General features: G+C 37.4%; 1 protein-coding gene across 2 annotated transcripts in view; it reads right to left on the reverse strand.

The window, feature by feature from the left end:
• Window positions 1–16,271, reverse strand: part of LOC117254689 (complement C3-like) — a 45,941-nt gene extending 29,670 nt beyond the window's left edge. For both annotated transcript variants that reach the window (XM_078166634.1, XM_078166633.1), the window contains exons 1-17: window positions 16,245–16,271; window positions 15,426–15,625; window positions 10,607–10,805; window positions 10,234–10,396; window positions 10,021–10,115; window positions 9,563–9,651; window positions 9,054–9,136; window positions 8,855–8,942; window positions 8,507–8,609; window positions 8,125–8,245; window positions 7,402–7,517; window positions 6,662–6,808; window positions 5,541–5,640; window positions 2,947–3,041; window positions 2,655–2,846; window positions 2,372–2,536; window positions 2,093–2,222 (exon numbers count right to left, since the gene is read on the reverse strand). In XM_078166634.1, coding sequence (XP_078022760.1) covers window positions 2,093–2,222; window positions 2,372–2,536; window positions 2,655–2,846; window positions 2,947–3,041; window positions 5,541–5,640; window positions 6,662–6,808; window positions 7,402–7,517; window positions 8,125–8,245; window positions 8,507–8,609; window positions 8,855–8,942; window positions 9,054–9,136; window positions 9,563–9,651; window positions 10,021–10,115; window positions 10,234–10,396; window positions 10,607–10,805; window positions 15,426–15,625; window positions 16,245–16,271 — 2,113 coding nt within the window. The remainder of the gene's footprint in view (window positions 1–2,092; window positions 2,223–2,371; window positions 2,537–2,654; window positions 2,847–2,946; window positions 3,042–5,540; window positions 5,641–6,661; window positions 6,809–7,401; window positions 7,518–8,124; window positions 8,246–8,506; window positions 8,610–8,854; window positions 8,943–9,053; window positions 9,137–9,562; window positions 9,652–10,020; window positions 10,116–10,233; window positions 10,397–10,606; window positions 10,806–15,425; window positions 15,626–16,244) is intronic.
• Between the last annotated feature and the right edge of the window lie 158 nt (window positions 16,272–16,429).

A 16,429-nucleotide genomic window follows, 5' to 3' on the forward strand; every position in this document is an offset into this window, starting at 1 on the left:
CCCCAGACATTAAAAACACCTTTAAAAAAAAGTAAACAGTAACATGTTGTTCAGGAGACAGTGTCTGCATTGCTAAATTGGAAAAGATAAAATGATTTGTTTGGGTGAACTAACCCATACAAACATAGTCCCTCTGTTATCTACTGGATTTGTACCCCTAAACCTAAATTAACTGATATTTCGGCTATTTGAGAGCAAGGGGGAAAAAGCTGTAAACATAATTCTGCCATATTAGCACCTGTACCAACTCCTGGAGAAAATGTCTGACTCTTTAGTTGCTTAACCAACTCGCTTTGTCATTTGGTGCTGGGCAGGAAGTGTACAATGAATTTTAGAGCACTTGCAGTGAGAACAGCTGCCTGCTGCTTTGCTGCTCAAAACGGAGCAGGCAAGCAGTACAACCAAAACAAAATATAAGCAATTTTACTTTTTTGTGTTTCTTGTTATTTTAGGTAGTTATTATCACGCTAATGTATGTTCAAGTGTCCATTTCCCCCCGATAAGTTGGTTTTAATTCGTTATTTGATTCTATAAACACAGTCTGACCATCTTGAGCTTTTATTTTGGTACTTCCGGTGACCGGCAGTGTGAATTTGCATATTAGCTAAATATTTAGCTTCACCCAGAACATTTAGATTTAACATTTAACATTTAGATTCAGATTTAGCATTTAGATTTAACATTTAGATTTAGATTTAACATTTATATTTATATTTAGCATTTAGATTTAACATTTAGATTTAGATTTAATATTTAGATTTGACGTTTAGATTTATATTTCGCATTTAGATTTAGATTTAATATTTAGATTTAGATTTAGATTTAACATATAACATTTAGGTGCCACATTTAATATTTAGATTTAACTATTTAATATATTTCTAAGTTAACAAATATTGCTGTAAATGTGGTAAAAGGTGACGTTAAAAAATTAACACTTTTTTAAACATTGTTTGAAGCTAAATGTGGCAAAATGTTGATGTTATTTTCAGTGTGAGCCACTTTACAAACGGCACCCCATAGATGACATGGTTAAATTTAAAATCTACAGCTATATGCGCAAAAAGACTGTTAGTTTACAGTCTATAAGTGCAGCAGACTGTTTATAAGCCAGCAGGCCATTTGAAGAAGTCTGCATTGTGATCCAGCAGAGGGCGATCTAAAATTTCACTATCAGCTTGAACTGCTGCAAGCCCTCTTGACTTACCATTGACTTACCAGCAAATGAAACTTAAGCAAAGAGGCCAATGTTGTTGTTTTCTATGAAAATGGAGGACAGTGGCAAGTTAAGCTGTCCTGAGTGGACAATCAAGGCATGAAAGCATTCAAGAAGCATTGTGTGGAAGTAATTTGGGTTCTATATTGTAGATGGAAAAGTAACTAACAAAGATACGGCTGTTTGTCGACTTTGTACAAAACAGCTACGTATCTTACTCTACAAGGACAACAAATTGGCAGACTCATCAGCAACATTAACTTGCCACCCGAGCGAGACAGCGGAGGCACCACAGACGAGCAGAGCAACGGCCAGTTTACCACCTTGTCAGACCGCCTACTATTTGACAGACAGATGGACATTGCTTGCCACACATGCTTATGAATTACAGCTCACAGTATTTCAGATTCATGGGAACTTTACAGTTACAGTATGTTTGGTGTACTAAGGGGCTGAGAAGAAGCCACACATCTGTCCATATTGCAGTAAGCATTGGCAGCATGCTGGATAAATTTGACATCTCCCATGAAGCAGCTGTAGTTGTTGCCAGTCACTGACACTGTTCAGAACTATGTGAACACCATATGCATGGAATAACTGATAATGTAACTTTAATGAACTGTTTCAGGGGTGGGGGAGTGGGGGGCATTCAAATTAATTTGAATAAATGATGTGTCATTTAAAATCATTTGATCTTGATTTTTGGGAAAAGTGACAACCCTAATGGACATTTTATTAATGATATTGTATTGGTACACTAAGGAGAGCATGTTCAGGGCAGTATTTGCTTTTTTGACAGGTTGCTGAAGCAGTCAAACTCAGCTATGGTTTTTACAATAGAAAAAAGAATGTGAGTGGAGAGTGTCATAGTATCACCTTCTCTGTGGGGAGTCCCAGAAGCTGTGTTGGACTCAAACAACAGCCCAGCATCGTAGAACACACTCATACCATCCTTCCCTCCACCTGGTGTACACCCTGTGTCATATGTCTCTACCATCTCCCACACCTGAGGAGGGTGGAAGTTATCACACATATAGAAATAGAGACAGATAAGGCTTGGGGTTAAGTTATATTTGGAAGAAGAGTGTGTTGTCCTAGGGTTTGCAGTTTGATCCTTGGCTGCACCAAATGTGTGAGAATAAATAAAGAAATTGCCTTTTTTTGGTTGAGGCGGTGCTTGTTGTTTAGGACATAGACGCCTTTGTCAACTGCCACCAGTCCAACTGTGGCTCCTGGATCTCCGGTGACCTTCAGGACAAATATGTTGCGAGGCATATAGTACTTTGTCGTCGTCGGGGGTTCTGCTGGTTCCAGTTTCAACTGAGAGAGGAGGCATATTTGTATTTGTGAAAAATACAGTTATTTTTATTAATTTGTTTGTGTAGGGTTATATTGTTCACCTACTTTAACTCTGCTATATTGGTGTGGTGTGTTTTACCGAGCCCATGCAGGAGTCCTCTGCATCCACCCAAACAGAGTCTGATACCATTTCATTGCCATCTGTATGGTAGTAGGCTATGATACGAAATGACGGCAGCATGTTTTTGGTAATGGTGACTATCATGGATATCAGCATTTGACCTTTTGTCTTGTAACGGTAGTGTTTCACCAGCTGACCTCTGCTCAGTACCTAGGGACACAGATCAGTACTTAGCCAACAGCAGGTTGCAGGTAGCAACGCAAACACTCAAGCATATGCACAAACGCACACAGTGTAAAACATCTCTCACCAGTGCTGTGATGTCTTTTTCTGTACTTTCTGGCCTTTTGAGGTTGAGGTTGATTTTCAGGTTTTCTCCCAATGTTACTTCAGCTGTATCCACACCTGCAGTAACAACATTCCAATTAGCAATACCACAAAATAGTGCTAGAGATATATATATTAAAAAAATCTTGTTTGGTAGTTTGGCAGCACTGCCACTACCAGAACCATCACTATCAGAGATTATTTCAGTTTGTACCTGGGGCATTCTACCAATTTTGTGCAAAGTGCTGTCCCTTACCAAAAAAACAACAAAAATAATAAAATTAAGTATTCAGACATAGATATTTACAAAGATTATGTTATGACCTATTTAAACCCAGGACATTAAATGAAAAAGTTATAAGCTAAATACATACAAAATCACCATTTATAGGGTACTTTCTATTGGGAAGTAGCTGTCCCCAACCCTGACCTCTAAAATTCAGTTCATGTAAATAACACTTATAACATTTTTCATATTTTTTTCAAAAGTGTAATTTAAAACATCTTTGTGATTAAGCTTAAACACAAGTTGAAAGATTTAGATGTATTGTTGGATTAATTTTTAAATTAAGAAACTATGCTAAAAAAATAGTGTCCTTTGTTTTCATGTCACTAACGAAACACAAGCGTTTTAATGCTCTGATTGAGTCTGGATTTTAGCCACACCCCTGAATTTCTGAGAAGGGGGGTAGTACTGCACCCCCGTCCCAGATGGCTGCATGGTAAGTCGCTGACTCCCATCATTTTTTAAATAAATGTCTTCCAAAGTCTGAAAATCAGTGTGTAACTTTTAAAGTTGTCACTACCGAACACATGTTCTCTTCAATTATGTAAAAATTTGGGGGGTTTATGCTAAATATTATGTTTTTCTGTGTGAACAACTCTTCAAACATGTGCTTGTTAGCCATGTGACTGCTAGCATTCTTTAGTTATCCTGAAAAATAGCTAGGAATGTCACTACCGAAACAGTCACTACCGAAACCTATGGTAAAGTTTCGGTAGTGACATGATCATTTCGGTAGTGAAGAAATGGAATGGTCAGTAGTTAAACCCCATAATTTTGTGGTCCAAAGTCTTGCTCTTCTCTGCTCTGCTCTACTCTGCTCTACTCTACCCTGGTCTACTCTACTCTGCTTTACTCTATACTCTCCTCTTCTCTACTCTGCTTTACTCTTCTCTTCTCTTCTCTTCTCTTCTCTTCTCTACTCTGTTCTGTTCTACTCTGCTCTACTTTGCATTAATCTGCTCTACTATACTATACTCAGCTCTACTCTGCTCTGTTCTGTTCTACTCTGCTCTACTTTGCACTAAACTGCTCTACTCTACTATACTCTGCTCTATTCTATAATCTGCTCTACTCTACTCTACTATGCTCTACTCTATTCTGCTCTGCTCTACTCTGGTCTACTCTATTCTGCTCTGCTCTGCTCTGCTCTACTCTACTATACTCTGCTCTATTCTATAATCTGCTCTACTCTACTATGCTCTACTCTATTCTGCTCTATTCTGCTCTGCTCTACTCTGGTCTACTCTATTCTATTCTGCTCTGCTTTGCTCTGCTCTGCTCTACTCTACTATACTATACTCTGCTCTATTCTATAATCTGCTCTACTCTACTCTGGTCTACTCTATAATCTATTCTTCTCTACTCTATTCTGCTCTGCTCTGTTCTACTCTGCTCTACTTTGCTCTACTCCACTATATTCTGCTCTACTCTGCTCTACTATACTCTACTTTGCTCTTCTCTGCTCTACTCTACTATACTCTGCTCTACTTTGCTCTACTCTACTCTACTTTGCTCTACTCTGCTCTACTCTACTATACTCTGCTCCACTATACTCTTCTCCACTCTACTCTACTATGCTCTGCTCTATTCTGCTCCGCTCTACTCTGCTCTGCCCTCTCAAATATTAAATTGTTTTATTGACCACAAAACATTTGTCTTTGAATTTGTAATTACCACCATAAGGCATACATTTGAGGAAATATGATGCAACCTTAAAAACAGTATAATGGTCACTACCGAAACAGTGCAGTCACTACCGAAACACTGGATGTTTTATAAAAAATAAAGTATATTGAGTTATCAACTAAAGTATTATGATGCTAATCGGTTACATTTATGTTCTGTTTCATTAGTTATTAACTCTGAAATCAATCTGATCAGCGTTATGCATTTTACAAAGAAAGATTGCATTTAGATTTTGAAGAATTCTATAATTTGAACTTCGAAATTTGTTAAAATATTAATTTTTATAGATTTAATTGTGAAAACCTTCAGTCAAAATTTGTAAAAATTTAAATCTTTAAACAAGGGAAGGAACAAGCATAACAAGTTGATATATATTTTTTTTGTATAATATAATGCTATATGTTTTGGTAGTGACAAATTTTGGGAGAGGAAAAACATTCCAAAACAGTCTGAAAATACAATATACAAATTTACAGTCCTTTTACTAGATATGTGACCTTTACATATGGTACAATATATAGAGGGACAAAGTTGTGGAAATAAAACATACAAAATTTCAAAATATTTCCAGCCAAACTTTGCACACATTCGGTAGAATGCCCCACCTATGTGAAGGTAATTGTTGCTGGCAGTGCTGTATGGGATAGCTGTCATGTTGGCCGATGCTTGTCTTTCAGATGAAATTTGAGGATCCTTGGTCATGGCCTACAGTTGAACACACAGATGAACATATACACACAGTGACATAAAGTGGTGTACATGACAAATTGCTAACCATAGCCTAGGTTGACTGTGCCTACACACACAACCACAAATTATTAGCTTGTCATAATACAATGAAGTGTTGTTCTTGAGTCTTTTTATAGTACTACATTGTTTCATATGCAGAGGAATCCATTTAATTGTGTAACAGTGAAAATGAGTCCTCTTTCCTCAACCTCATGAATTAAGCTTCTTCAGAACCATGGCCTAATCCCATTTTGTATTTTTACCCCTACCACTAGTTTCCAAGTGCCCCTTTGCCCCTTGGAAAATAGTTGGGATAGTGCTTGAAATCTTCTGTGAAGTGTGACAGCCCTTCAAGACCCTAATTAGTTATCAGTAGTTGTTGATAACAACAGTCCCTCTGTCTACAGTCTCCACTCTGTAGCCTCACTCAATGTCCAACAGCACTTTCTGATTAGTTAGACATCATGAGAAACAGACTATCACCACCGAAGGCTGCCATTCCACAGAATGTGGTGATAGGTCGCTTTTTCACCAAGGTAAGAAAAAATCCTTACCATCACAACCCTACCCTGACCTGCAGCAGATAGAATATATTTCTTGGGCTGCTGTTTTTATGGATTCTGCATCACTGGCTTGCTAGGAGCAGCCATCTGAGGAGGTAGCTGCCAAGGGACTTTGAATGTCTGCACACCAATTGGCTGGGCCTCAAAACGGGTGAATGTGTGGCAAGCACAAGCCAAGCTGCAGAGCTTCTCCTTTTATGAACCGACAATAGTGCTGAAGCCAGAGGAACACCCTCTTTCTTGATGTTAAGTTTTTTCCATGTCTGAAAGCCCATCTGGCCTCTTTTGGAGGATGAAAATGCTGCTCTGGTTAGGTGATTGTGTGTCTGGTCAGTTGACAGTCCAATATTTACTAATAACCTACATTTGCTAAATGTACTAAAAAAGAAAATGTCAATGCATAAATACAAATTTGAAGAATTCTGAACACTTACTGTCACTGTCAGTGTTGCAGGATTTTCATCAGTATTGATGGAAAGCCTTGCCATGCCATTGGCTGCAGTGCGGCCCTGTACCTCACCCGGATTCACCTCCACTATAACACCTTCTTTTGGTGAGCCGTCAGGGTTCACAACTTCAACCTGCCATCAGAGAAACAGAGAGAATACTTGCAAACTAATGAAAGCAAGTTTAAGGAAGATCTAATACTATTATGAAAATACCATAATCATCTGCAAACTGCAGTACCTGTATTGAAAGAGCAGCCATATAAGTCATATTTTTATATAACTGATATATATATGACCTTAACCGTACCGACATTTAAGCAATTTACCAATAGGCTAAAGGACATTACTGATTAAATTTTCTCTGCAAATATGTTATGACTGACATAATAGTGATTTAATACATCTACATGTAAAGTTCTAGTTTTTCTCTGAAAACCCATCTGTTTCATCTGTTTGAAGAGATTGGCATTTATATCATAATCAAGATCCATGACAGATGTAGTCATGGCAGTAATAAGTGAAACAATAATGAAAGTTAAAAAAAAAAAAAAAAAAAAAAGTTTTAAAAATCAACCTTTCGAGAGGAGATTTACATGAAAGACTACCACATCAATAAAAAGAAAGCCTGGTCTTTTATTGGTTATGAAAAACGTATTTGATATAGTCCTGTGTGGAGGACTGTGAAGGAACCCTACTGTTATTCTAAACTCATATGTGCACTTTACCGCAACATCAAAGGACATCCCTGGTTTGAAGTATTTGGGCGTTCTCTTGAAGTAGATGGTATAAGGTGATTGGACAATCTTGATACCTCTCAACTCTGCCTCCACCATTTCACTACCTGTAAGAAGACACAGTATCATGAACATGTACATAAGAAGATGCAAAGATGCATGCAAACACTAATTATTAAGTACAAGCATTTTTACTTATCTTTAACTTCTCTCTACTTTACTCTTTACGTTTCAAGCTGTATTTCTGTATGTTATTTCACTAAACAAGCATTTATCCTTTATTAATTATATTAACAACAACAACAACAACAAATATTATAACCATAATGGTTATAACCAATAACCATGCACAGTCAAATGCACATACTGTAAATGCAGGGAAGTATGTATTGACTTTTATTCATCACTAATGAACATGAAAGTGTAGTGCTAAAAGTACTGAAAATAAGTGCCATTTTAGCATAGCACACACACACACCCTTGTACTTCTTTCTTTATGAGGACCGTCATTGACATAATGCATTCTCTAGCCCCTTACCTTAATCTAAACCAATAACCACAGAACCAAGTCTTAACCTTCAAACAGGCATTTGAAGAAGCGAGGACTGGCTGAAATGACATTACTCTGTTGGTGGTGTGCTTCAGTCCTCACTATGTAGCAAGGACACACACACACACACACACACACACACATACACACAGTCTGCTTCTTACCACTCTCTGTCAGCACACCAGCAGCTACATATATGGAACTCCCCACCAGGTCGAAGATGTTTGGGAAGGTCTGTGTGATGTACTCTTTCTTCAGTATGACTTTTCCTTCACCATTCGTAATCTAATGTGACATATTATAAAAATGCATCTTGAAATACAGCAAGTGGACAGTTGCTAGGTACTAAATTTTGTGATGCAGATTTTGTGTCATTGAAGGCCAAGCTGTAAAGACAGTGGAGGTCTGTGCTTGTCATGTCTGTGCTTTTCACATGTTTTAATGCATGGCTGCAAAAGATAAAGAGCATGAGGGCGACAGATAAACACAGAAAAGATTAAATGACTGATAGACAGATGGTGATAGAGCAAATGTGTGAGCACTAACCGGCACTCTCTGAAGGGAGCTGGGCAAGCTCGTTTTATGACCCCCATGCACAATCCCAAATACCCCGTAGGCCATCCCATCTACGTTTACATCAAAAAGATACCTAAAAACACAAATACTCATAAGCAGTTTGTTTATTTCATAATAAGCCAAAACAGAAATGGTACTAAAATGGTACTAAATGGTACTAAAATGGTTACGGTTAAGTGTAACTACAAAAAATCACCCTGACAGCTTAACAAGAAGAAACCCCCCCCCCCCCCCAAAACTTAAAGCAAACCTTTCCACTTAATCAGTCTACAAATCAAACCTTGTTTCTAAAGTCACAAAAAGAAAATATTCACTTACGTAGCTTTGATATCAACAATTAGTTGTCCACTGTCCACATAGAAGAAGGGGTTGTCAATCGTCAGTTTAACCTCAAAACTGGGCAGCACTGAAAAATGAAATGCATTTTATTGGCTCCAATCAGGCAGAAAGTAAAGACAAGTTGTATATGTTTTTAATAACAGATTAAGGGATAAAGAAGACCTTTGCTATGACTCACCATATTCTTTAACCTCAAATTCTGCAGAGTAAGTCAGCTGTGGTTTGTTGTGAAACCTTGCCACCACTTTCCACAGTCCAAAACTACACACACACACACACACACACACGCACAAACAAACACACACATGTAATTAGCCTATGTCTTATACATAAACCTAAATTCTCAATACTTTCAATGTAGTCTTCATAGTAGTGTATATGCAGCGCCAACACTTGACTACACTTGCAAGACTACTGACATCAACCTAAGCTGTATTTCATGTTCAGTGATAATAGATAAATCTTAGCATGCTTACACACTAATCTAAGATGTGAAGTAAACATGAAAGGCTACCTGCTAAACATCACCATGCTAGCACACCTGTAGACTCTTATTAATGTAATACAGTTGAATCACCTATGCATGCAGGACACGGAAATTCATCACTAAAACGGACAAATTTATTCAACCTTAAGGAACTGAAATAAAAACAAACAAACAAACAAACAAAAAAGAAAAAACCATACCTGACAATTTCAGTGAGCTGGTAATCTCCAGAGTGCATCCCTGATTTCAGAGAGACCAGATCAATTGGTAAAATGATGCCGTCAGGGTTCTAAAATAAGACACAATTCAGCAATGGTTTATTAAATAATAAAATAAAACAAGTCGCTGGTTCCCAGATGGTGGGCTGCAGTCTAAAAGTGGGTTGCAGGTCCATTTTGAATGGACCAAAAGTGACTTGCAAACCCACAAGTTTGTAAAAAGCGCACTTTCTTTAGAAGTACAGTGAATTTCCAACATAGAACTTTTATTTTGAAGTGCCATTTCCTGCTGCAGAGTGAGTAAACAATTAATGGCCACTTAACAGAGACTGCAAACTAGCTTGATCTGGACTTAACACGCTAAACTAAGATGAAAATTGAAGGTAAATGTTTGGAAATGATCTAAAATTCTATTGCATATAAAAGATAAAATACAATACCTCAATCTCAATGTCAATAGAAGCATCAGCTTGGGTTTTGTTATCCCTCTCTACAGGCTCCATGCTGGGCGTCACTGCAAACATCCTGTAATGAACTGACAGAGAGACATTACTGTTCTCGTTAAAGTCTGAATGAAGCTTAAATTTATATATATAAAAAAAATATTAGGACAGAAGTGTTTTAACAAAGGTGGGTGTTTGTATTGAACTCACCTTTGCTGTTGGGGGTGTAGAGGGTCTTGTCTGTCTGGATGTAGATGTACCCGGACTGGAAGGACAGTAAGACAAGTTTCTCCAGCTCTATATCAGGGAACCGAGCCTTTATATAAACATACTGTTTCTTGTTGGGATCCGGATTGAAGTCTCCAGCAGGGATCTGAGAGACACAAGCAGTGTGTGAGGAGCAGGACGGATATATCGTGCATTTATAGATGCTAAATTAAAAATCTTGTTGTCTCCTCTCTTGTTTGTATCCATAATAGAAAACAATATTGCTTCACTAGGTGATGAATTCAGGCTTCTTAATATATAGTATTTTGACAACAAAACCAAAACAGTGAGATGTATTTCAGTATTTCTACATTACCACAATTTCTCCGAAGCCTTGGAACTTTATTGCACTGGTAAGGGTCACAGATGTGGATGTCAGCCTTTTGCTTTTTGTTGGATAGTTTTCTACGAAGATTTCTACTTTGATGGCATCATCATCGGTGCAGTCTTGACACTCCACAAAGATGTTCACTGGTGTTCCTACCCGCAACAAGTTGGGGGCAGACATTATCTTCCTACACAGCAGTGGGAAAAATTATATGTAGAGTATAGTCAGTGCGTAGAAAGAACCACATGCTGTTTAGGATGTACTGAAACTTGCTGACAAACTGAGGAGTCATTTTGTTTTTCTCAGTGGTGGTTTGAGTTTTTTTTTTTTTTTTTTTAAATTTGGTTATCCCAGTTTGCAACATATATTATTGCAGATGAGAATCTTCTGCTCTAGCATGGTCTTCACATATAATGAGTGATCCATTGGTTATCTTGGCAAAGATCCAGCGCTAGATCAACAAAACATTTCATTATTTACTGGCATCATTTGAAGGACCACATCACATGATTTACTGGAGCTACTCATTACATAAGACACCAGTGACATGTAACTTTAGACTAAGTTAAATAAATATTCTCTATCTGCACTCCGAACCATGTATCAGTATTTTTAATTGTTTGCAAATACTGGTAATACCTGGTCTTCTTCTTGTTCCCATTACAGTTGTTCTCAACTGCATTGTTACACTCTTAAAATATTATATACAATCATCATGTCCACTTAAGCTTTTGTTTGAGGTTTAAAAGGCTCTCTTAAAAACTCAGTCAAAGCCTGAAAGCAGTGTTTCAGTATTAAATAAATTCATCGATAAGTTAATCCTCATCCTCATCACACAGCGGAGCTCCCCCACCCTGTCTCTGAGGCGACAGTGCTAACCACTGCACCACCGTGCCGCCAAATAAGTTAATCACTAAATATAATTTCCCTTTATAGTTGCTTAAAGGTCCAGTGTATTGGATTTAATGGCATCTCCCAGTGAGGTTGCAGAACTGAAATTCCTCCTTGGTGGCTGACACAAAAACGCAATTGGCCCTGTCTAGAGCCAGTGTTTGATTTGTCTGTTGTGGGCTACTGTAGAAACAATATGGCAGACTGTCGGAGACATAGACAATATATACATAGACGCCGCATCGACTGCTTGAGCACGTCTTCGCCGGCTGCCATCTTGGATGGGTCTTGCTTCGCCTCCACAGTGCATTCACTTCTATTGAGGAAGGAGCTGTATGCACAAGTAAAATAGAATAACTCACTGAATTTTCAACTGATTTTCACAAGGTTTGGTTTGTTACAAACGGCACACATGTAGTTATGATACAGGATGCTTTCATACATTAAAAATACGTGATTTCATGCTTTAATACTTTCTGCAGATGGCAACAGCATGTTATTTAGGTCACAACACAGTTCTTTTATTCACCTCAACCCCACAGTGGGATGGATATATCTATATCTATATCTATATATATATATATATATATATATATATATATATATATATATATACTGTATATACTGTATAAACACAATATACACAATACAAAACATAGTATAGCATATTAATAAATTTATTAATATATTTTAATAAAGAAAAAGCTTGATTGTTGATTGAGTTTATTTCTCACACACACTCTCTTTTATACCCACAGCCATCAGACTTAATAATTCTTTGTTAAATAGATGATCTTACAGACTTCTTTGAAATTTTCTTTTCGGGGATTAATAAAGTTCTTCTTATTCTTATTACACTGAATACTGTGATCCCTCAAAAGTAGTAAAACATTTTCAGTATTTACATAAACACTGAAATTAATTTTGGTATTGGTATTATAACTATGAAAATGGGACCGTGGTCAAGATAATTTGAAAAAAAGATACAGAAGGATGAGCAGCAGGGGATATTTGCAGCACAGCTGGTGGAAAAGTGAATATGTGCACAAAGGTGGGCTATACATAATATGCTATACTGTGTTTTGTATTGTGTATATTGGGTTTATACAGTATGTTTATACAGTATATAAATACTGTGTATGTATATATATATATATATATATATATATATATATATATATGTGTGTGTGTGTATATGTATATGTATATATATATATACATATATATATATATCCCACTCTGGGGTTGAGGTGAATAAAAGAACTGTGTTGTGACCTAAATAACATGCTGTTGCTATCTGCAGAAAGTATTAAAGCATGAAATCACGTATTTTTAATGTATGAAAGCATCCTGTATCATAACTACATGTGTGCCGTTTGTAACAAACCAAACCTTGTGAAAATCAGTTGAAAATTCAGTGAGTTATTCTATTTTACTTGTGCATACAGCTCCTTCCTCAATAGAAGTGAATGCACTGTGGCGGCGAAGCAAGACCCATCCAAGATGGCGGCCGGCGAGGACGTCGGCTCTGACAGGCAGCGGCAGTCAATGCGGCGTCTATGTATATATGCCTATAGTCGGAGAGATATATATGTAGATATAAATGGCTCATTTTAAGCTAACAAAAACACAATTCATATTTTCAGGTAATTATAAACTAATGAAAACATTGTTATGAATATTAAACATCATTTCTGCCAATAGATGCTCCTTAATCCTGCACACTGTAAACAGTGATGACAAAAGTATGTAAAGGAATTTTGTTGATTATAATGGGTTAAAAAGTGTATAGTTAAAGTGTGTAATGGGTTAAAAAGCTCATGGTCAAGGTTAATGTGATTAAAAAATGGTTAAAAAAGGTATAAAAACAGTTCATGTGAAATGATTAAAAACATGACAGTCATGATTAAAGTCTGGACTTTAAAAAAGATAAAAGTATTTAAAAGGATAAAAACAGATACCCCATAATTTTTCTGGGTTTAATTCAAGTAAATGTAATTTCATCACAACTGTCTTTTCCTAAAAATGTTACTCAGGTTGGTCGCTAGAGGGCGCATATGTGGCGCTAGGGAGGTTAACATCCCCTGAGACACACACCACCACAGAATAAATACTGTGGTGAAGCTGCTGACACGCTCTTTGTGTGTCTGTTGTTTTCAACTAACAGGTGGGTTAATATTCCTCCAGAATGCAAAGGCACATCACAGTCTGAAAGATAAACATGTTGTTAATGTTGTATGTGTATTGGTTTGTGTCAAAGTAACAGCGGTAGAGTTCGTTTTGTAGTATTGTGTGATTTACTGGACCATTCAACAACATGCTAATGTGCTAAGCTAGCGGACCCATTGAGTTTACATTGAAGACGCTAACAAGCTAACCTGTAGATTGTAATAAGAATGTGAGATTACAGACAGCTCGGTTCATTTGTTTCAATCTGTTGATGTTATTTGTGGTATATTGTACACCGAGAGTACTTCGAGCTTATTGTTACTTTTATTGTTTTTGTGCCTAGCTAATGCTGTTGTTGCACATGGGAACGGTAGAAATATGGCACCCGCGCCAGCGTATGAACTTAACTTTATTAGGAACGTAGCCTGATGTACATACGCCATCTTGCCGTTAAAGGAGCAGGCTGTGATATGTGTTTTCTTAATTTGTACTGAAAACTATCGGTTGCATGCACTTAATGTTTCATTCTTGTTATTTTATGATGTTTTATGAATGTTAAAGCTGAGCAAAAGTATAACAAAGGTTTAAGTACTTTGATAACTATATTGTGGTAACAGCTACAGTGATAACACTAAATTGTCACTTACTATATATTGGTATGAAAGGGTTATGTTTATGATTTGTGTTTGAGATTATTTTCTGTATAGGAAAAAAGAGACATAAGACATTTATTTGATACAACATATAAACAAATGGTACAAACAAAAACTGTAATAGAACTGTGAAGTTTAAATAGCTGAAGTCTGTCAACAGTCAGGTTGTTTCAATAAGTGCAGAATATTGTGAATATGTGTCTGTTGTTTTCAACTAACAGGATTTCATTCTCACACACGCCCACCTGGTCAACGCTAGGCCACGGGGGCAACACACATCTATTGAAGTTGTGTTTCTGTATTCCCCTCGTCAATAAGACAGTCACTCAAAAGTAAAGTCAAGTTTTCTATCAAGCCAATCGAACAGTATTCACCAAAGCCTGTGTTACACTTTCACCAAAAAGTCTGTTGATATGTTTTACACTGTCGGTGTACACATTTCTAGTTTATGCATTTGTTTTCTAAGGTTTTTCTCGGCCTTCTTGGCTTGGGTTGGGTCATGAAACAGTGACAAGAAGGGATTGCATTTGGTATGCATTCTAAAACTACCATCACCACCCTGAACAGTTTAACAGTTTAAAATAACAATTCAAGTCCCACCCAAATACACTGCTTTGTCGTATATCTTGTATAATGTCTATTGTGTTTTGTGTGTCCTTGTCTATTCTATTTTATTTCGGAGCTTGTCAAAGACAAATTTCTGTTACTTGTGACAGACAATAAAGGTTTATCTTATCTTATCTTATCTTAAACAATATAAAAAAGCATAAACAGTAGGAACAGTAATGTAAAATACAAAAAATAATGCTGTTGCATGTAAATTGAGGACCTGAACTAGAATTAGAATTACAAAATCAGTTTACCATGCAAATGCTCCCCTATGTGTCAGCAGCATTTCTTTAACTTCACATCTAATATTTGTGTATACAGAACACAAACATATCTTGGCATAGTGCAGCTACTCCCTACATGCATGCAGGCAGCACATACATATTTTTTCCTCCTCCTGTCTCTTTCCTGTCCTTTGCTTTTAACCTGCTCTGCCTCTTTGAGCAGACATTTAAGGCAGAGTGTGAAAAGGCAGATCTACTTACATTGGAGATCCATCAGCCAGAAAAGTCAGAGAGGAAAAGACCAGAAAGGCCAACAGCCAGAGCCGAGTCCTGCACATCCTCCTGCTCGATCTCCTATCTGCTCTCCCACTCTGCAGCACTCTCCTCTTACACACTTGTACCCCTCTGCCTGCACCTTTACTCCACCTTACTGCTGTCCCATCCAGATGATCTGAAGTAAACTGAACAATGAAATCAATTAATATATGAATGAACGACTCAATGATTCATGTCACATGTGACAAGGTACAACTTCAGTAAAATGAAGTGTCAACTCCTTCAACCTGTGCATTGTAATTTAGTCTTTATTTGCCTCTTGCATGGTGGTTAGTTTACATATCTTGACCTGAAAAAGATCGCCACATGGTCGCTCCCTCTGAACACAGGCAGCACACAGGCAGCGACTCTGCTCTGTAGCCACCTCTGAACTGTGTATAGCAGTGATATGGAGTGTTTATTCCCCTTGTGTTGCAGGGCAACCAGGAACAGGACAGCACTTCACATTCCACTGTCACACCAGTCCTTATTCACCATATAGCACACTACTCCTCTTCTTCTCTCGCTAGAGTTTACCAGGATAATGTATGAAAAGTTACAAACCAAGAAGTGAACAACTACAGTAGGTCTATAAAAGAGGTCAACATAACATAGCTATACTCAGTATAATAACTGAACAAGGTAACTGAACAAACTGACCTGTCAAAATGACGGAGCAGGTATAGTGGCTTGGCCAGACCAAATAATACACCAGGGCTAACCTAAATGGACAGCAAATACATGCAAATACATAGCAAAACTAACCAAACCCCCCATGACATGGCAGCACATGGTTTGGTCCAGTGAGTTGGCTCCGGGATTTAAATGTCCTCAGCACTTAACCATGCCTTTTGCTCCACAGGAGGGGACCTGCCCTTACAACCACGGTGACTTAAAGACAAAGAAACAGGCGATTAATATCAGTGTGTGACCTCACAATGTTAGCATGT

This window comes from Epinephelus lanceolatus, chromosome 3 (assembly GCF_041903045.1).
Source record: "Epinephelus lanceolatus isolate andai-2023 chromosome 3, ASM4190304v1, whole genome shotgun sequence".
Lineage (NCBI taxonomy): Eukaryota > Metazoa > Chordata > Actinopteri > Perciformes > Serranidae > Epinephelus > Epinephelus lanceolatus.